General features: G+C 34.3%; 1 protein-coding gene across 1 annotated transcript in view; it reads right to left on the bottom strand.

The window, feature by feature from the left end:
• MDGA2 (MAM domain containing glycosylphosphatidylinositol anchor 2) overlaps positions 1-22769 on the bottom strand; it is an 849851-nt gene that overhangs the window by 302001 nt on the left and 525081 nt on the right. Inside the window, exon 4 of the mRNA XM_090270100.1 lies at positions 12678-12874. Within this exon, the coding sequence (XP_090126226.1) occupies positions 12678-12874 (197 nt within the window). The remainder of the gene's footprint in view (positions 1-12677; positions 12875-22769) is intronic.

Here is a 22769-nt window from a genome sequence, read left to right as displayed (position 1 = left end):
CCTAGTTGAAAGAAAATATTATACTAGAACCAGATGACTCAGCTATTTTAATGAAGTGATGAATCCTACACCTCTTACCTCTGTGACTGTTATTGCTTATATTCCTTTACTTTCTTTCTCCTCTCAACACTTAACTCTTGGTATTTCTGAAATTCAATTTATTTCATAGTTAATTCCCCTAGGTGATCTTAGACTTGCTAATGAATTTCTACCACAATCCCTATTCCCCCAACCACTACACCAAGTCTGTACTCCTCTTCCAGGATTTGACTATACCAAATTTTTACTTAAATATGTTCATCCTGATATCTCACAGACACCTAACACTCGACATATTCTAAATTGAACTTTGAGACTACTCCTCTAAATCTATTTTCTTTGATAACAGGAATCTTAGACTTTCAATTACTACTTCTTATTCGTATATTCAGTATCTCACTCTCAGATCCTTTTATTGACCTTTAAGCATGTTTCATCTTGACCATTCCTATTTATTTTTAAATGTAATCTTAGCTCTAAACCCTACATTCAGCTGCAAAAATGCTGCTTGGTATAGTTTAAGAATGCAAGCAAATATAAAGACCTAATCTGTAGTCAAGAGGATAATATGTAAATCTGACCATGACATTTGCCTGCTTAAATAACATGGCTTATTATTGTTCTTAAAAATAAATACAACAGCTACTAACACGGCAGTCAACTTTATATGATCTACATTCTCCTTTCCTGTCCAGTCTCAGCTCATTCTTTTATTTTAACTTTTTAAATTTACTTATTTTATTGTTTATGTTATTACATTTGTTCCCACTTTGTCTCCCTTTCCCCACCCCCGCCCTGCCTTGCCATCTCCCCTCCCCAAGCTAATCCCCTTATTGTTGTCCGTGTCCATGGGCTGTGCGTAAATGTTCTGTGGTTAATCCCTTCACCCTCTTTCATCCAGTGCCCCTCGCCTCCTGGTTTCTGGCAGCTGTCAGTCTGTTTCATGTATAAGCTTCTGTTACTATTTTGTTTGTTATTGTGTTCATTAGAGTCCACATATAAGTGAGATCATGTGGAATTAGTCTTTTACTGACTGGTTTAATTCACTTAGCATAATATTTTACAGATCTATTTATGTTGTTCCAAAGTGTGTTTCTTCCTTTTGACTGCTGAGTAGTATTCCATTGTATAAATGTACCACAGCATTTGTATCTACTCATCTACTGATGGGCACTTGGGCTGTTTCCAAATTTTGGCTATTTTAAGTAGAGTTGCTATCGATTAACTCATTCTTTTAGTGCCTTGCACACATCTAGCTTCCTCCTGCCACAGACCCTTTGCATATATGTAGCTTTTCATCACTCTATGCTTGATCAATTTCATTTCATTCTTAGCTCTGAACAATCCTTACTTCCACAGACAAGAGCTTCCTCACTTTCTGGAGGAGGAGGAATCAATTTTTGTGAGATCTGCTGAAATTCCTTTAAATCAGATCTCATTTTCCCATTTATTTTAGTAGTGGATTTATTTTCTGGCAACTTCTCCCCTTGCTTGTAAGCACATGAAGGGCAGGGATCATGTCTGTTTTGTTCTTAGCATTAGGTACCAAGCACCTGGAACAGGACTTAATATAGAAGAGACACTCTTTAAATGAATACTTTTTCAATTAAAAGTACTGTAACTCTGTAACTACCTACCTTTTACCACTTAGAGCTTTGCTTTACACAGATTTCTTTGGAACTAACTATCTACCGGGCACCTGATACAAATGCAATAGAGGTTAATACATACAGTCAGTATTCTTAAACCAATCACACAGTAATAATGATTCTTAAATATAGTCAAAGAATCATCATTTATATTTATATTTAATGATACTGTCTTTATTTACATAGAGTTAATTATAATCTACCAGTATTTGTTGTTTCTTTTTCCACTGACAAATTATTTTTAGTCCACATTTTCTGGATATTATTTCAACACTCTACTGAAACTACTTATCAATGTTTCTCAAAATTCAATAAGTCTTTTTTATGCCACTATGCTTCTCTGCGTATTTCTAACAATTAGATGACCTTGCTACTTTTACAGATCTCTGTGTAAAAATAATTGATTATAAATATAATATTTTGGTTAATTTTTGGTTGTTTTTCATTTAATTTTTATCTATTGTGAAAACTTTAGTTGAAATCTTCTACTAATAGACTTCTAATGGTTTCTGACCCATTATCAAAGCTTAATTCATCATTTGTGTACAGACATCTGTGTATAGATACCTGTTAAGTCTCAGATATGCTGCTGGAGGTCATGCAATCCAAAAGTAAAGACTATAAATCGTGTAGTAATATTGAAATTTTAAGGCTTAGAGAATTCACTTTTTGTGATGATTCCCATGCTTTATAAACACCAACAAGTATGGCCTGATAAATATAATGGTTTGCACATACCATATTCTAGCTAATTTTCATGCAGAACAGTGCAGCAAAATTTGCACATGAGAAGCACAAAAGAAAAAAATAACTTACTGTGGAGTCTAAATACACAATTTCCCAGTGGTTCAGCTAGCATGGGATTGGAGAGTCATTTTGGTGAGCTAAGATGATTTACATCTTGTAATCAGAAAAAACAAAACAAAACAAGATGTGGAACCTACAGTATAGTCATTCAGGTTAATATGTAAGATTAATATGTGTAACCTACAAAGGGGCAGAAGGGCTGATAGAGACACCGTATATTGAAGGAATGTAGAAAATAGGCAGAGTTATGAAACAATTTGAATCTTACCTACTTAATTCACCAAATTTGGAAAATGATGAAGACATTCAAGCTGACCCTCTTCCTCCAAATAAACAGTTCCCAAAGTTATGCTAGCAAATGGCATGTGTGGATATACATATTTACAATGATTTAGACTTTACTGCTTATAAGTATTTCATCATGTAACATAAATTTTATTTTGTTGATCATGTAAGTTTAATATTCTATGATGTTGGAAGGCTTTTTGCATGTGAATTTCCATGATTTGTAAAAAGGAATTTTCCACTGGTTCAGTCTAATTGTATAATCAGTCTAATTAGTCTAATTATAACTAATTACATAATTGATATAAATATGTTCAGTCTTACAATTAGATGGTGTAATTGCAATATACAATATGATGTCATGAAGATCTTTACAAAAGTTCTAGAAAAAAAGCAATAGTACATGTAGTTTGTAAAATTTAAGTATATATTTCTTTAACATTCAAAAAGTTATTTTCCACACCTATATTTAAACTTTTTAAAATTACTTTTTAAAATAAAATAGATAAAGGAAAGGTATTCTATACATTTGTCAGTGGCCATTACCAATGATGACATTTTCTAGTGAAATAAAACAATAACCACAAGTAGTGTTTCCACTTTACTTAGGAGATTGGAACTTTCTTAAAAATGTATTTTCAGATATCAGTAAAAAAAAAAAGACTTCCAATTAAAATTTATAGATAACAACATATGCTAGCTTACATCTTCAGCACTGAGTAGAAGTATGAAAATCATAATTATTCTTCTTAGAATTATTACATTATATGCTTTTGAATTTACATTAGTCTAAGGAACACACACCAATTTTGTTGCAGAAACACTATCTACAAAAAAAGTATAAAGAAGATTTTTTTCATGTAACAGGATGGTGAAATAAATACTCATTTCAAATTGATATTTTTATTAGCTTAGCATGAATAGTGATTTGGGATAAATGTAGCACACCTTAGACATCTTATTTTATTTAGAATAGGCATTGTTATTGAATAGAAAAGCATTCATTTAAAAGAAATTTAGTTTTCTAACATTAATAAATAAGCAGACTTATGATCTGTTAATCTTCCACAATATGGTCCCAGTATACCTTCCCAACTTCATAGTGCACCCTTTCCCATATATACAAATTACTGTTCCAGTCAACCAGAGACACAGCCAATCTTTGGAGATATTATCTTCATTCTGTACCATTGCAGGTGCTATTGATTTCCATCTTGAATGCTCTCTACGTAGCACTATTGTGTGCCTCTACTTTGACAATATTTTTTTGCTTTGTAACATAATCACTGTCTACCTTAACTTTCCCCCATAAATATCAACAGTTAGAGAAGGAGCCTTGCCTATAACCTCTATCTCTTGCAGAAAGTTGCTAATATCTTGCACATAGAAGATCTCAGTAATTTTAACTGTATCTTAATTACACTATGAAGACAGAAAGGCCATAGAACCTATGGAAATAAATTAAAATATTATTAAGTCCTCCAATACCAACAAGTCTAACAAGGAAAGTTCTTTCATGATGAATGTACATGTGACAATTGATGGGAAAAAAATAGTTCAAAAAACCAATAACACCAAAGAATTAAAATATATCTATATATACATAGAGACCCACTAGCACACTAAGCAAAAATAAAAGTAAACACCATTCTTATCTCACTACAAATAGCAAAGCATTATACAAAGGCCAAAAAAGAAAAATACATCAATCTTGGGAAATATTTCAAAAACACAACACAAAGTTAATTCTAAATCCAAAACAAATTTGACATAGAGACCAAATAATTTAATGCTTTTAACTCAATAGCACAATTCTGAAGTTACTAAAAAATGTATAGGTCTATTTTTTTATATAGGGAAAATCAGCTAGATATGATAACTCTATGAATTAAACATACATAAAAATTATATTCTATCATTGTAAAAATGAAAAAAAAAACTCAGGCTAAGCCCATTGTGTTGCTTTCTACTGCTGGACAACAATAATTCACATTTCCTACAAATTTCTAAAGTTGTTAGAAGATATAAATGAGGATGTTGTTTTCTATCAAGCAGATTCCTGGGTAAAAATGTTATCTACATTGTATTCATCTATATTATAAAATTGTATCCATAAAGCTGGAATCAACCTTAGAGTTCTCATGTACTATCTAATTAATTTTACTCAACAGAACTTTTTACAGAAACCCTGCTTACCTGTGTCTCTCTATATTTAGAATTATGCAGGACTAGAAATGTTATTGTAAGTTTGACTATCCCCCTTAAGAAAATTGTGGATTCACGCAGAGTTTTAAAATAGTAGGAGGGCTAAATGTTGATGAACCATGGCAACAACAGGTGATTTATTGTTTTCTGAAAAGCGGGCATGCACAGCCAGCCTCAGCAGTGCTTATTTTGATAATACCAGACAGATTCACATATCTATGTTACCAGATAAGTCTCAGTAGGCATTTGCATTTGTGATTCGTACACACAAGTATACCTACTACGGCCCATTAAAAATTTTTTTAAAAATCCTTGGATCTCCAGGCCACTATGTACAGCTAGCTGCCTTGCCCCTGATAGGTAATTTCTTTATAAGTAACGCTCCACAAAATAAAAAGTAAATGACCAGCTTCTTATGCATCTCTGATAAATACACAAAAGACTCAAGGCAGTATCTCAAAGGGTGATAAATCTAAATAAAACTGCTTTGGTAGAATCTTACATGTGCTCTCAAATTGCTGATAGAGCAATAAATACTACATATGGCAAAGTATAATCAAAACAGAAGGAATAAGGTTTATCATTGCTTGATTCTAATACATTGCCAATGTCAATCACCCTCAGTTAAATAACCTTAATATCAGTTTCCTCAAATTGATCTACAAATTCAACAAACCCTCACTCAAAGCCTTAGGAGACTTTTTGTAGAAATTGACAAGATAATTTTAACATTTAAGTGAAAATAGAAAGGAGCTAAAACATTCAAAACAATTTTGAAAAAGATGAACACAGTTGAAGAAATTATTTTTCTTGATTTCAAGATTTGTTATAAGCTAGAGTAATTAAGACAGTGTGGTATTGGCATAAAACAGATGTATAAATCGATAAAGCAGAATAAATAGTTCAGAAATATACTTTAATATAACATATAACACCAATTGATTTAAGTGCCAAAAATATGTTAGTGGTGAAAGAATCATCTTTTCAATATATGGTACTAGAACACATGTATATCCTTCCACAAAAAATGAACCTCAAACATTTCCTCACACCATTAACAAAAACTAACACAAAATAGAAAAAGAAAATCTGTTGGTAAATATAAGTGGTTAATGACTATTTCAAAGAACAAAATAATAATGTCTGGCTGATTTTTAAATATATGTAAAATTAAAATACTACACAAAAATAAAATATAAAAGGGTAAATATTGTTAATGTGTTCTGTGTTTATATTCTTATTGAGGAAGCAGTCAAGGATGCAGGCTGTAGTTTTTAAGTAACCAATTAAGTGTTACTAAAATAATTTCAAACTTTTTGTTAACTAGAAGAGGAAATTAAATAATTATAAATATTTGATAAATCCAAAAGAAGGCAAGGGAAGAGATATAAAATAAACAGGTGGGTCATATAGAAAAAAATATTTATCAGGTATTGGATTAAATGCACTAAAAACTAAGATTACCCCACTAGATTAAAACAACAAAATTATATATATGGGTTACTAGTGACATGTTTTTACATTTAAAGACACAAAATGACTGAAAGTAAAAGATGATTTACTATTCCTCTTTCCAACCCACACCCATCCAAAAAACAAAACCCCTGACCAAAAGAAAGCTTGGGTAGTTAAATTAATGACAAACAAAGCAGACTTTAGGGCAAGAAGCACTACTAGAGCAAGAAGCACTACTCTTCAGAAGGACATTTATTGATGATAATCTACCAAGATATATAATATCAGGAATATAATATATTCAATCTACCAGGAAGATCTAATAACTTTAATCTGTATATATTAAGCATGTGTTTTCAATATATAAAGCAAAAGTTGACAGTAATAAAAAAAGAAATAAACAAATACACAGTCATAGCCATAGATATTAACTAAACTATCTCAATAGCTTAGAATAGCAGGCAAAAAAGTGACTAAATACATAGAAAATATGAACAACACAATGAACAAATATCACCTAATTGGCATCCAACAATTTTGGAATACATATTATTGTGGGTGCACATGAATCATGTGTGAAAGTAGACAACAGGCTAAACATAATGCAAGTTTCAATTAAATAATTATTTAAATTATATTTTATTCATTGTGCTATTAGAGTTGTCCCAGTTTTTCCCCTTTGTCCTCCTCCACTCAGCTCTTCCCACTCCTTCCAGCAATCTCCATGGGTCATGCATATAAGTTTTATGGCTTCTCCATTTCCTATACGGTACTTAACATCCCCATGACTATTCCATAACTATCAATCTGTACCTCTTAATCTCTTCACCTTTTCATCCATTACACCAAACCCCCGTTCATCTGGCAACCATCCAAATGTTCTTCATGTCTAAGATTCTGTTTCTGTTCTGCTTGTTTGCTTAGTTTTTTAGATTCAGTTGTTGATAGATATGTACTTACTGCCATTTTAGTTTTCATAGTTTTCATCTTATTTTTCTTAAATAAATCCCTTTAACATTTCATTTAATAATGAGTTGGTGATGATGAACTCCTTTACCTTTTTCTTGTCTGGGAAGCTCTTTATCTGTCCTTCAGTTCTAAATGATAGCTTTTGCTAGATAGAGTAATCTTGGTTGTGGGTTCTTGCTTTTCAACACTTTGAATATTTCTTGCCAGCCCCTTCTTGAATGCAAAGGTTTTTTTTGAGAAATCAGCTGACAGTCCTATGTGAACTCCACTGTAGGAACTAATTTCTTTTTTCTTGCTACTCTTAAGATTCTCTCTTTATCTTTAACCTTCGGCATTTTAATTACGATGTGTCTTTGGGTGGGCCTCTTTGGGTCCAACTTGTTGGGGACTATCTGTGCTTCCTGGATTTGCATGTCTATTTTCCTTCAACAAATTAGGAAAGTTTTCTGTCATTATTTTTTCAAATAGATTTCCAATTATTTGCTCTTTCTTTTCTTCTTCTGGCATTCATATGATGCTAATGTTTGTATGCTTGAAGTTGTCCCAGAGACTCCTTACACTATCCTCATTCTCTTGGATTCTTTTTTCTTCTTGTTATTCTGATTGGTTGTTTTTGTTTTTTTGTTTTTTTTCCCCTTATGTTCCAAATAATTAGCTTGATTCTTGGTTTTATCCACTCTTCTGCTAATTCCCTGGAAGTTGCTCTTTATTTCAATTGATGTATTCTTCATTTGACTGGATCTTTGTTATGCTTTTGAGGTACCCACTAATTTCCTGGAGCATCCTTATAACCAGTATTTTGAGCTCTGCATCTGAGAGATTCCTTATCTCCATTTTGTTTAGTTCTTTTTCTGGTGCTTGGTTTTGTTCTTTCATTTGAGCCAGATTTCTTTGTCTCCTCATTTTGGCAACTTCCCTGTATTTGTTTCCATGTATTAAGTAGAGCTGTTATAACTTCATATCTTGATAATATGCCCTAATATAGTAGGTGTTCTGTAGGGTCTAGTAGCGCAGCCTCCCCTTTTACCTAAGCTGGGTACTCAAGGTGCACCCTCCATGTGGGCTGAGTATGCCCTCCTCTGGTAGTTGAGCCTTGATTAATATTGGTAGGTAAATGTGAGAAATTTACCCAGGCCAGTCATCTTCAAGGACAAGCTGTGACCACTGGCCACCAACTTCTGCCCTTTATGGCTTGTGCAGGTGATTAGGTGGTGGTGCTCTGTTGTGGTCTGTAGCTGTTCACTGGGAGTGTAGGCTCCAGGGTTTCCCAGGTGGTGCAGTCCAAGGTCAGCCCCCACTTGTGTTTATTTGGGGCCACTTAGCATAAGCTATAAAGTGATCTTCAAATGGCTATTATTTGTGCTGGTCTTGGAGGTGCCCAAGTGAGGCCAGACTATGACCCAGGGCCAGTTGCTGATAGTGCCAGGCCTGGGGCCACTTAGCAAGACGTATGGGGGTTGGCTCCCTGTGGTCAGCTATTGCTTGTTTTAAAGAATTTAGGAAGATCTGAAGCATGGAACAAAAAAAGTCATTCATATGGAAAAACCACTGTTAATAGCTTAGGTGGGCCTGTAATTTGCATGGGGCAGAGCCTCAGAAAATCACCAGGGTGGGGCAAACCATGTGAGCCAGGATGATGGAGTCTCAGATACGGTGCCACCACTATATGTCTGTGGAGGGGGAGGGTTCATAAAAGGACACTTTAATTCCTCCCCATATGCCACTGGTGCTTTTTAAGTTGCTGCCACACTGCTGGAGCCCAGAGGGAATTAGTCTGAGTGAGTCTGTGTGTAGGCCCATTAAGAGGAGCTCCCTGGGACCTCAGAGATTTCTTCCACTAATCCAAACCCCACTGGTTTTTACAGCCAGAAGTTATGGGGACTTATCTTCCTGGCACTGGAAACTTGGGCCAGAGGGCCTGATATGAGGCTGGGACCCCTTGCTCCCAAAATATTCTTCCCAAATTTTTACCCACCACATGTGGGTATGGGGCCAGCCCATTTCACATCTTCACATCTCTATATCTCCAGGTCTCCACCCCTGCTACCAGTCTGGATGGATGTGGTTTCTTCTTTAATTCCATATTGTTGGACATACATTCAGCTTGATTTTTTGATGGTTCTGAGTGATAGCTGTTTTATAATTTTGTTGTAATTCTGATTTCCTCGTGCTAGGATGTGAGCCATGTTTACCTATGCCTCCATCTTGACCTGAAGTCCCCTTAATTAATTTTAAAAGATTACATTTTTCAGAGTATGCTTTCTGACACAGTGGAATTAGACAAGAAATTCATTAAAAATTATAAGTTGGACAAAGAAAGACAAATTCCATATGATTTCACTTATATCTGAAATCTAAAGAACAAAATAATTGAACAAATAAAATTATAGATACAGAGAACAAACTGATGGGTGCCAGATGGGAGAGGTGTTGGGAGGCTGGGTAAAAAGGTGAAGGTATTAAGAAGTACAAATTGGTAGTTACAGAAAAGTCATGGTGAGTAAAGTAGAGCATAGAGAATATTGTGAATGATATTGCAATAATTGTATGGTGTCAGATGGGTACCAAACTTATCAGGGGAAGTACTTTGTAAATTATATAAATGTATGACCACTACACTGTACACCTGTAACTAATAGAAATAAGATAGAATGGCAACTGTAATTAAAAATAAAAATTAAAAATATATATTAACGAAAATAAATAGGCAAACAAGTCTGGAAAAAACTAATTTCAAAGCACATGTCTAACAAAAGATTTGTACGCAGAATATATAAAGTATACCTAGAACTTAATTAAAAAAAAAAAAGTCCTGGATGGTGTGGCTCAGTGGAGTGAATGCCAACCTGAGAACCAAAAGGTCACTGGTTCAATTCCCAGTCAGGGCACATGCCTGGGTTGTGGGCCAGGTCCCCTGTTGAGGGTGTGGGAGAGGCAACCACACATTGATGTTTCCCTCTCTCTTTTTCTCCCTCCCTCCCCTCTCTCTAAAAATAAATAAGTAAAATCTTAAAAAAAAAAACCCATTTTCTAAGACAACCTATTTTTTAAAGACACAGCCCATTTTTTTAAAAGAAGGAGTATAAGAAATAAGTAATAAATGCAATGTGGGATCCTAGATAGAATAAGGGAACACAAAAAGGACATTACTAGAGAAACTAATGTATTTGATTAATGTCTATAGTTTAGTTAACAGTACTGTGCCAATGTAAATTTTCTAATTTTGCTAATAGCACTATAGTTCTATGTGATGTTAACATTAGAAGAAGCTGGATGAGCATATAAGGCAACTCTGTACTATTTTTTGCAACTTTTCTGTAAGTCTAAAATTAGTTCAAAATCAAATATTTTACTTTAAAAATTATAACTAAAAAACTGCCATTGTTTGAAAATTAAATATACTAAAGTGAGTTCATTATACATCATTCTTATTCACAATTTATTAAGCTTTCTTTAGTGGGTGAAGAGGGATGGAGTTATAGAGTGGTTCAAGAATTACTAGAAACTGGAGTCAATTGTAACCATCACGTAACTAGTAAGCCAGACATCTCCACAGGAGTATTGGCTCAATATTTAGCACACATATACTGAGAATCCTTCATTTGTAAGGCAATGTTCTAGCTGTTGACAATACAAAGCCTCTATTATTAGTGGGTTATGTTCAAACACAAGATAATTTGATAGTTTCAGTGCTATGAGAAAAAATAAAATAAAACTGGGTATTAGGAAAGAGTAACTATGGAAAGATAGACCTGCCTGGGAAGGCCTTTTGGAGGTGATGAGTCCTCAGTACTAAGATGATCTTGCCATAGTACCTAAGTAAATTAAATTCTATGTGGCATGATCAACAACATGCAGACTCTTGGTACATCTAGGGATTGTGTGACTACAATGGTGTATGAGATTTAAAGGATTAGGTAAGAGAGAGCAAAGCAGAGCAAGTTCAAACATGGTTTTGCAGGCTACAATTCACTGAATTCACTAGAGATATTTATTTATTTAAACCATCCAAACAGTTTTTATCCATTAATATTCATACCTACTAGAGATATTAAAGCAGAGAAAAGCTTACATTTAAATGATCACTCAGATGTTTGGAGTTTTCTGTAATGAAGTATTAAGCCAGTTAAAAACCTATTGTACTATTCCGTGACATGTGGTATGGTGGACTTGTGTATGTCAAGCCCAGGTGCAATATCTCAACATGCATGGTATAAAGAAAAGCCATTGATAACATCTCATCTATGAAAAAGCCAATATTTTTGGTGGTTATAAAAATTAAATTTTCCATGTGCTGCTATTTGAGAGTTTCTATCAATTTGACCTATAAAATATGTTTAATATTAACAAATTAAGTACACATATGACATAAAGGTATTGATATATTTCTTTCTTCTACATAATTATTAGGGAAGATACAAATGCACACTCATTTCAGAAAGAGAGATACGCTACATAATCAAGTAACCAAAGACAAGAAAGGTATTTTGAAATAGGAGCTCTAACTGCATGTTATTAGCAATTATCAACTTCAGCAGGTAAATCGCAGAACTGCAAGAAAAGCTTGTGGTTTCTTAAATATTTTTAAGAGAATTAACTCAAACAGTCCAACAACAGAGGTACCAGCACATACAAAAGTAGAGTAAGCTTTTGTTAAACATCATAGCAAAATCTGATATTCATATAGAAGGAAATATCACTCTATGGAAAATTAATTCAATTTTTTCTTTTTATTAAATAAGTTTTTAATGACTTATTAGATATTTTAGTTTTTTACATAATTAAGACTTTACTCATAAATAACTGAAAACCAAAAGTGAACAAATGAAATTAGACAAATTTTTTTCTAAAACCAAAATGAAATAAATTTCAAGTAGACTCTTCATTCCTTGAAAACATATTCACCATTGATATGGGGAAATCAAAATCTCTTCTTTTAAGAAATTTTTTTCCACAAAAAGAGCAGTCTAGAAAATGTATAATTATGTACTTTATAGTGAAACCTAGGTAAACTTTCAACAAATATATATGTTAGGATAATTAATTTAAAATTTTTTCAAGAATTAACATTTTAAACTTAATTATCATGTAAAAAATAAGTTTTCCTTCATTATTTGAGTCTTCTTATCATTCAGTCAAAAACATATTGTTTTTTGAAAAGGTCAGGTTTGAAGAAACTTTTTAAAAATAGATATAATATTGTATGCTGCTTGAATTAGGGAAGTATCTTTTCAGAATGCAGTGGATATACTATACCTTAATTCCTACCTGGGTAAAGAAGGGTTCATAAATCTCAACTCCTTTATCAGATCCTTGTAGTAACACCTCCTGGCCACGTCTCCAGCTGTACCGAACAGGTGGATTGGAATTGGCAACACACCTGAGAAATACTGTTCTCTCATAGTAAAACTGTTCTTTAGCTTCACCTATACTTTGATGAACAGTTACTACAGGATCATCCAAATCTAAACAAAAAATAAAAACAACAAAGTGACAATGTTATGAGTTACATGCTTTTGAAGTATGTACATATAAAAACTAACCAAAGATGCATTTTCTTAATTAATTTATTGCTTATCACAATATTCATTGTTATGGAGTTTACCGAACTATTTACAGAGAAATTTTCAATGCTGGCAGGTAAAGATAAGTAATAGTTATTTGTCAAGTTCTCTATTTGTTGAGATAGTACAAATGACCTTATATATTTACAAAACTTTGCCAAGAGCCTCATAAAACAGAGCTCCAAGTGAGACATCAGAATTAAAAATCCTCAAATTCAGGAGATTAGTTAAAACAACAAACAGAAAAATAAATATCAAGCAGCTCAATTGACTCTTTCATCTAATATACTTCTTCCAATGATTTATAACTGATATATTAAAAAATAACCAAAGAATTTTTCCTAATTATTATATTTATAGTAAGAAAATGTGATCTTGTACTGAGTTAAATTTTTCTTTCATCTCAGAATTTATATCCCAAACATATTTGCTAATTTGAAATGTGCTAACAGAAGGTAGTATTAAAAGGCATTAATGTTTCTGTTTCTGAATATTGGAACTAAATGTTTGAATAAGAAATGTACACCACAAAGCTTAACAAATATTATCTGGAAAAACCAATACATAAATATCTTGGTCTTTGTGGGTCATACAGTCATTGTCTCAACTACTCAGCTTCACCATTGTAGTGTGAAAGTAGCCAAAGACAATAGGTAAAAATGAATCAAAGATGAATGCCTGTAAGGTCCAATAAAACTATTTATAACTGCAAGTGACCCAGCCAGATTTGGCTCATGGGCTGTTGCCTGCCATAGGTTGCCAACTCCTGATATGCAATATCCCAGGGTTTTTTCTTAAAAGAAAAAGAAATTAAAAAGTGTGCTTGCTTTAAAAGAACAACTGTATTGCATATTTAAAAGTTGCTAAGAGAGTAAATCTTAAACATTCTCATCACAAGAAAAATAAAATTGTAACAGTGTGTGGTGATGGGTGTTAACTAGACATTATTGTGATCATTTCACAATACATACAAATATTGAATCATTATGTTATACTTATGAAATTAATATAATGTTATATGTCAAATATATCTCAATAAAAATGAAAAAATAAAACAAGAACTCTTGTTTCCACATGCTACTAAACTTAGTCTATAAGTGAGTGATGCAAAAAGTTTGCTCTAATTACATATTAATTTCATTGAGCTTTACTCCTTCAGCTCTACAACTCTAAAAGGTAACTTAACCTTTGTGGTCTTAAATTTCTTTACCAATTGAATGGAAATAATCATGGTACATATTAACAGAGCTTTGGAGATGTAATGAGACAGCCCATAAAGCCTTGACACATAGTTAATTCTCAATACAAGTGAGGTATTATTATTATTGTTATTAATACGATTTTGGTTAGACTCCCATTAATTTTATGTTGCTTTTAAAGCTTTATCTTATCAATTCATAATACACTGTCTTACATTTTAAATAGGTAAATGTCACTTTGCAATTTGTTCAGGCTATTAAATATTTATACATGTCCAGCATTTTTATGTGAAATTTGAAGAGCTACCATATTTATATACTAAACATAACAATAGTGAGGTGTGTGAGCATATGCTACCCTGAATATATAAAAGACATTCTTCCCTAGAAAACATCCTTTTTAACATATTAAATTAATTGAAAGCCATTAAAAGTAGTAAAATAATAGTTACCCTACAGAACCAACATAAAAAATAGAATCCCAAATTTCCCCAGTTAAAAAAAAACAGTTTTTGAATGTGAATTACTTGACAGTCATACCTTGTATAAATATACAGAACTGTTGCTTCTCAGTAAAGTTTAAGGAACTTTCTTTTTAAATTTACTCTGTTAGCTATGCAGGGATATGTGTTGTTTGGTGTAAATAACTTGGAGTACTTAGGAATGCTAGCATTATCATGAACAGTTTAAAGGTCTTTGAACTATATCAAATCCTACAGGAGACTGATTAGCTGAATTCAGCTTTAGTGACTTGAAAATTAATGTACACAATTCATGTTGTGATTACTTATGGACAATTTTTCCTTGTAAAAACAATTTTGTCAGTCATAGCCTGATTTTTGTAAAATATGAGCTGTGCTATGTTGAAAGGAAATTTTGAAGCCAGAGAGTTTAAAATCAAAACAGAATTGGATGGCAAACAGTGTAACAATGGTGGTACTCTCCTTTGGTTTTACATAGTTAATAATATTTTACCTTCCAACATCTATTCATTGATGCATCTCTAGGTCTTTTCTTATTGATGGCAGTGTCAAAAGGTGACCCTGGAAATAGACACAACCTCTTCTTAAACATGCTCTTCCCTGATCTGAATTTTTTTGGGTCACCAGCCATCAGAGAACCTAATCCTGTGACAATCAATCTTAATGAACATTGTATTGGCAAAATTATCTATTGGATTCATCCATGTTTAAGACTTTCTACTTTATAAAACTCCTAAATTATTTTTAGATTAAAAAATGCCCAAACCAAGGTAACATTTATTTTTATTATTTTTATCTTCACCTGAAGACACACTCATTGATTTTGGAGAGAGGAGAAGGGAGGAAGGGTGAGAGAGAAGGAGGGAGGGAGGGAGCAAGAGAAAGAGAAACATCAGTGTGAGAGAGAAATGTTGATTGGTTTTCTCTCATATGAACCTACAACCTCGCATGTGCCCTAACCAGGAATCAAACATATGACTTTTTGGTTTATGGGAGGATGCTTCAATCAACTGAGCCACGCTGGCCATGGCCAAAAACAAGGTATGTTTTATGCAAGTCAAATAACAGCATGGCTAAAATATATATTTAAGTGATATTTATATACATATATACATATGATATATAGTTTAAGCAACATATATGACATGACATGTTTAACATATACTCTGTATATTACTGAATGCCTACTGAACATGTGAATTTGCCTTCAGTCAGGTTTGTTGGAAAAGAGACTCTAAGACAGAGATATCTGTGCAGAAAGCATATAGGCACACTTCAGAAATGTTGCGTGTTCAGTTCTGGGACACCACAGTAAAGCAAGTGTAAAAATAAAGGGAGTTAAATTAATATTTTTGTTTGAGCAGGGCATACAGAAGTTTTGTTTACACTATACTGTAGTTCATAGAACATATAAGCTAATTACTAAAATCTTATGGTACACCAAAAAATGTATTTTTTTGCCACTCTGACAAAAAAAAAATAGGTATAACTTTGATTCATTTATCAGGTTGGTGCACAAGTAATGTCCAACATTTTTAAAAGAAAGTTTTAGATAGTATTTATTAAATGTGTGCCTCTTCTTATGATTTTTTGATGTCACAGTGACTAATATATACCTTATTTTTTCAGATTATTGAAGTATTGTTCATAATCGTCCACAATATTTGTTCCCATGTTCATCCCATATAAAGACCCCATTAGAACTGTTTTACTCTATGAGTTTCATAAAGGTGCCAATGCAAGTACAGCAGCAAAGTCTATTCAGAGCACTTATGGGGACAATGTAGTGATTGAAAGAAGTTGCAGGAGGTGGTTTTCCTGTTTCCAAAGTGGGGATTTCAGTTTGAAAAATGAGCCAAAAGAGGGTCGTCCAATAAAACTTGATTCCGAAGTATTGGAAGCTGTTGTCACAGAAAACCCCACCATTACCTCTAGAGAACTTGCAGAACAATTTAACGTAGCCCATACAACCATGCTACACCAACTGAAAAGGATTGGAAAGGTTTCAGTAGTTGGAAAATGGGTCCCACACAAACTGTCTCCGGAGAATCTGCAACAGCGTGTTGCTTGTTGTGAATCATTGCTTTCACGACACCTTCAGGCACCATTTTTAGGTAGGCTTGTTACAGGTGCTGAGAAGTGGATCCTTTACCATTAACATTAAATGCCACCGATCGTGGATCAGTAGAGGAGGAAGAAGAGTTCAACAACCAAGAGGAGGATTTCATCCAAAGAAGATCCTGTTGAGGGTATGGTGGGATATGGAAGGAATTGTCCTTTACGAACTGTTAGACAACAATCAAGCAATTACTGCTAATCTTTACTGTGAACAACTTCATCTTTTGAAAACAGTTTTGAAGCCAAAACGACCCTCCTTAGTCAACAGAAAGGGTGTCATCTTCCATCATGATAATGCTCATTCTCACACAATTCAATTCACCAAAAACTTCTTGAAACAGCTTGGTTGGAAAATATTGCTTCATCCTCCATATTCTCCTGACCTTGCTCCTTCTGATTATCACTTGTTTTGGGGACTAGAGAACCATTTTGATGGTCTTAGGTTGACACCAAGAAAAGAGGTTGAAAATAAGTTGGATTCATATTTTGCTTCAAAACCTAAAGAAGTTTAAAAGCATGGCATTTATATGCCAGTTGACAGGTGGAATGAGGTTCTAAAAAGCAAAGGAGGTTATGTTAATAAATATTTTCATAACCATGGGCTTTTTCATTTTTAAAATAGACCTTAAAATTGGACATTATTTTTGCACCAACTTTATACATTGGATGGCTACTTTTGTGTTGGCTATTGTCATTTTTTAAAAAATTTGGCAGTCAAAGCGAAAAGAAGTAAGTGCACCTGACTAAATAGTCAGATATTGCATGTTTTTAAAATTCTTGCAGTGTCAATTGGAGATTGCTGTAGTAGTCTATCACATGAGTAACAGCACTATGTCCAAGAAAATAATTTTAAAAACTTAATAAGTTCTTTATTGCTAAACAATGCTAACCATCATGTGAGCCTTCAATGAGTTAAAATCATTTTGAGGGTGGAAGATCTTACCTCCATGTTGGTGGCTGCTGACTGATCAGCATGGTAGTTGCTGAGGACTCAGGTGGCTGTGGAATTTCTTAAAGTAAGACAGTGAGTTTGCCTCATTAACTGACTTTCTTTGATGAATGATTTCTCTGCAGGATGCAATGCTGTTTGATATCATTGTACCCACAGTAGAACTTTTGCAAAATTGGAGTCGGTCCTCTTAAACTCTGCCACCAAGTTATTAACTAAATTTATGTAATATTCTGTATCCTTTGTTATCATTTCAATAATCTTTACAGTACCTTAAATAGGAATAGATTCTACCTCAAGAAACTACTTTATTTTTTCATTCATAAGAAGCAATTCCCCATCATTCAAGTTTTATCAGGACACTGCAATTTAGTCGCATCTTCAGGCTTCATTTTTAATTCTGTTCTCTTGCTATTTTTACCACATCTGCAGTTACTTCCTGCATTGAAATCTTGAACCCCTCAAAATCGCCCATTAGGGCTGGAAACAATTTCTCCCAAACTCCTGTTAATGTTGATATTTTGATATCTTCCCATGAATCAGGAAATTCCTTAATGGCATCTAGAATGGTGAATCTTTTCCAGAAAGTTTTCATTTTCCTTCACTTAGATCCACCAAGTAATTACTATCTCTCACAGCTACAGCCTTACAAAAGGTATGTCTTAAATAAGATTTGAAAGTCAAAATTACTCCTTGATCCATGGACTACAGAATGGATGTTATATTAGCAGGCAGGAGAACATTAATATTGTACATTTCCATTAGAGCACTCGGGTGGCCTGGTGCATTGTCAATAATGAGCTGTAATATTTTGAAAAAAATATGTATTTTTTTCCCTGAGCAGTAGGTCTCAACAGTGGGCTTAAAATATTCAGTAAATCGTGTTGTAAACAGATGTGCTGTCATCCAGGCTTTGTTGTTCCATTTATAGAGCACAGGCAGAGTGGATTCAGCATAATTCTTAAGGGCCCTAGGATTTTCAGAATGTTAAATGAGCATTGGCTTCAATTGAAGTCACCAGCTGCATTAGCTCCTAAGAAGAGAGTCAGCCTGTTCTTTGAAGCTTTTGAGCCAGGCATTGACTTCTCCTTTCTAGCTATGAAAGTCACACATGGCATCTTCTTCTTACATAAGACTATTTTTACCTACATTAAAAAAATCTGTTTTTTAGTGTAGCCACCTTCATTTATTACCTTAGCTAGGTTATCTGGACAATTTGCTGCAGCTTCTCAATCAGCACTTGCTGCTTCACCTTGCACTTTCATGTTAAGCAGACTTCTTTCCTTAGAACTCATGACCAATCCTCTACTATTAGTAATAACTCATACTGAGTTAGTACATCAATTGATGTTAAGTACCTGGTGAGGTTACTAGACCTTTTCCACTGAGGATTTTGATTCCCTGGTCACCATGCCTTTCTCAAGTCATTGCTGATATACTTACCTGTTTAACACCAAAATTGGACAACAGAATACTAAGAAATGACTCAGTGGATCAATTGGGTATCAAACAATTTTTTAACTACCTCACAGTGTAAAATAGTCCTACCTCCAGCTGATTATGTGGGTCAGTCACGTGTACCAGGATGGTGACTCCTCTTATCTACAGTTTCCTGACACAGAAAGCCTAAAACAACTGAGTTGCAGCCATAGCCTAAAGATTAATGGGAGTCCTGCTGTGTCACTTAATAAAAGCTTTTTCCTTTTCTGAGAACTAGGACTTCTAAACTGAAAAAGCTCACAGAAGCAGGAAGGGAAATATAGATTCCCCAAGTGGGTCACTGAATGTGACATTAGTAAGAGGGGTCACTCCTTGATTCTTGAACCTATGTATTCTACAGTGAACAAAAAGCCTCCTATAATAATGGTAATTGACTTAGGGTGTATATTGCATGTTGGAGGACAGCACACCCTTCTGACGGGATAATACCTCTCCAAGTCTCAGTTGTCTCATACAAAGTACATTCTATAACTCTAATAAGTTAGCATACTTAGGTGGTGTAGAGTATGATATGATCAGAGAATTCCAGGGTAATGTTTCCACTATTACATCTTTACATCTGTAAATTGTGTTCTGGTCCCATAAGTGGTTAGCTATGATCCTTTGTTAAGAATAAAACACTCTAAAAAGCCTTTTGATAAGGCTGCTGCTGGCTGAGGTCAGCAGAAACATCCATACCACAAATACATGTCAAATTCAGTCAAAACTACACACTGTCACTCTCAGGGTAATAAAGGTCTAATGTACTCAATTTGCTACCAAGGAAATAGTTGGTGTTCATAAAGAACATTGCTTTAGCAAGAGGTAAATGTTTGTCTTGGTTGCAGCCAGGTAGAATATTCTGTAGTGGCAGTGGATATACCAGTCTGCATGGATGATAACCCAATTCAAGCTTATGCATAGCCTCCATTCTTACCATTATACCTTTATTTTTCATGAGCTTGCTGTGCCAGCTAAGAATGACCAATGACAGAAGCTGGTTGATATCAGCTATCTGTATTACTCAGTCTACTTCACTATTTTGTTATTTTTCTGATGTGGATACTTTGTGGTGCTCATTAATATACAACACAAATATTATTACACTTCATGCCACTTACATAGGTCCACCAAAATACTTTAACATATATTTTTCCACACAAAGTGGTTGACTATGTATACTACCTAAAGCAAAGTTCTTCCTACTGGGAAGATTCTCCCTTACTCTTGCCTATCATGGAAATTCTAGGGTGGGATTCTTGTGGAGTAGCAGTCTAATTTTTAACTTGTGTATATACTGAGCTGAACCATCATGGAAGTAGCTTAGCCTTTTTTCTCCTTTATCCATTCATAAGTGACCTTCTATGTGTTCAGGCAGGTATTGAGAAAGAGGCACTGGTAGGACACTGATATGTGTCACAGGGGTCTGGGCACCTGCTTGAATAGCTTACTTGGGCACTTTGGCCCTGGCCATGCCTCATCCTGGTTGAACCACTTCCATCTAATGACGAACTACTGATGAGTCTATCTTATTTTATCAGTGGGTATTGTAGAAATATCAAAATCCAACTTCTGATTGGCAGTTCAGACCAGATCATCATTAGATGTTGCATATATAGACACTCCATTTTTACCAATGCCTAATAGTACATGGGGAGCTGTTTTATGAATGGTGTATAATTCCTGACTTCAGTCAGCATGGATTTATTCATAATCCTAAACATTTACTTTATTATTCTCCTACAGAGACTGCTGAAAACCATACAGCATCTTTTTCAGCACTTATATATCTAATGGCATAGATTCTCAAGGTTGGTGTGACAAGGATGAGGGCTGCTTAATCACAGTGTGGGTCTGCTACAGAACCCTTTCCTACTTTGAGACTGAGTTGAAGCTGATAGGTGGATTTGAATGGTATTTCCTAGGCCAGAATATGACCTAGAACCCAGAGATACCTAGCAGGCACTGTTTCTTTCTGAAGGATGGGAATTGTGAGATGCAATAACCTGTGTTCTACTTCAGAGGGAATGTCCTGCCAAGCTCCATACCACTGGATCTCTAAAATTTTACTAATATTGTGGGTCACTGAATCTTAACAGTCTTATTCTAACCCTCTGGATTATGTGTGTCTTACCAATATAGCCAACGAACTAGCCACTTCTTGTTCAACTGAACAGAGGAATGTGATTTCACTGATACAGTAAAACCACACTGTATTTAGTAAAATGTGCACATGGCCCATATTCCTTTGGACTAAGTTATGAAAATAAGTGTAAGAGTTAATTTAGCTTTAGGGTGAGACTGAAAATGTATACTATTGTCTGTCAAAACTGAATGCAAATTATTTCTGATATTTCCTAAAATAAATGGAAAAAGAGCACACTGGACACATACCATGCATGAAGCCATGTTAACCTACTCTAGCAAAAATACCATATCTGGCATAAAGTGCAATCAGGACACTACTTGGAAGAGGTTTAGATAGTCCACTATCATCTTCCAGAATATCTGGTCTCAGCAGGAGACAACATAGTCAATAAATGGAATATGAGATAGACCACCTCCAGCACACATTTAAGATTTTATGGGTGGCATTAAATCTGCTCTTCTCTCTGGGATACTATATTATGTTTCCTATGTCTCAGCTGAAAGTGGATGGCTCTCACCCCCAGGGTCAATGAATCAATGGAGGTTCTGACAGCTATTAAGTATGTCCATTCTAGTTACACAATTGAAAACTAGGTAACTCAGAGCAGGGTGGATTTGTGGACTAGTAGACACAATACAAGCCAGATGTGGATCACAATCCCATTTTTACTTGGCACACATCTGCCCAAATCTAATAGCAAAGGGGCATAATGATTCTGAATCAAGGTCAACTTGGATCCTGTGTACAACAGTATCCAAAACTTTACAGCAGTTCACTTTTCCTAGCATATAGTTATTCAAGTAAATGGGTATATGTTCTTTGTAGAAAGAATTGGGAAAACCATTATCATTTTTACTTGCTCTGGTATGGTATTGCAAGGCTCTTTCTGGTAACTTAGTTTCCCCTTCAGTCAAAGAGTTCAAGAACTGAAAATTACCTCATATTCAGAAATTGGGCAAGGAGTCATGAATTTTTATTATGTAACTATATTCAGCTTCCTGATTGTTCATCTGATTTCTTTAATTGCATAGGCTGGGTAATATCCTTATTGATTGTCCATTTATTTTGCTCCAAGAAATGCTATGTTCTACTGACCATTTGCATAGCTCTTTATGAGTCCAGAGCCCTGGACAGATTTGAAATCATTCATTAAGATAATTGTGCTCACATTGTTTATGAAAACTATTTACTGCCAACTATCTTCTATTATTTTGAGATCATGGGATCCCCATTTCTCTCAGGGAGCTCATTTCTGTAGTAGATTCACTTGCCATCAACATTTGCCTTCAGACGATAGTCACCTCTTAGCCTCTCAATGATGCTTGTATCTCAGTCATAGCACATTCTTTAGCGGTGTTTTTGGGATGTCCTTCAAGCTTTTACAGAGAATATATTGAGTTGATGATTTTTCTGTACTCTT

The sequence above is a fragment of the Furipterus horrens genome, unplaced genomic scaffold, assembly GCF_987537825.1.
Source record: "Furipterus horrens unplaced genomic scaffold, mFurHor1.1.pri manual_scaffold_3, whole genome shotgun sequence".
NCBI lineage: Eukaryota > Metazoa > Chordata > Mammalia > Chiroptera > Furipteridae > Furipterus > Furipterus horrens.
This window is presented reverse-complemented; position numbering and strand designations above follow the sequence as displayed.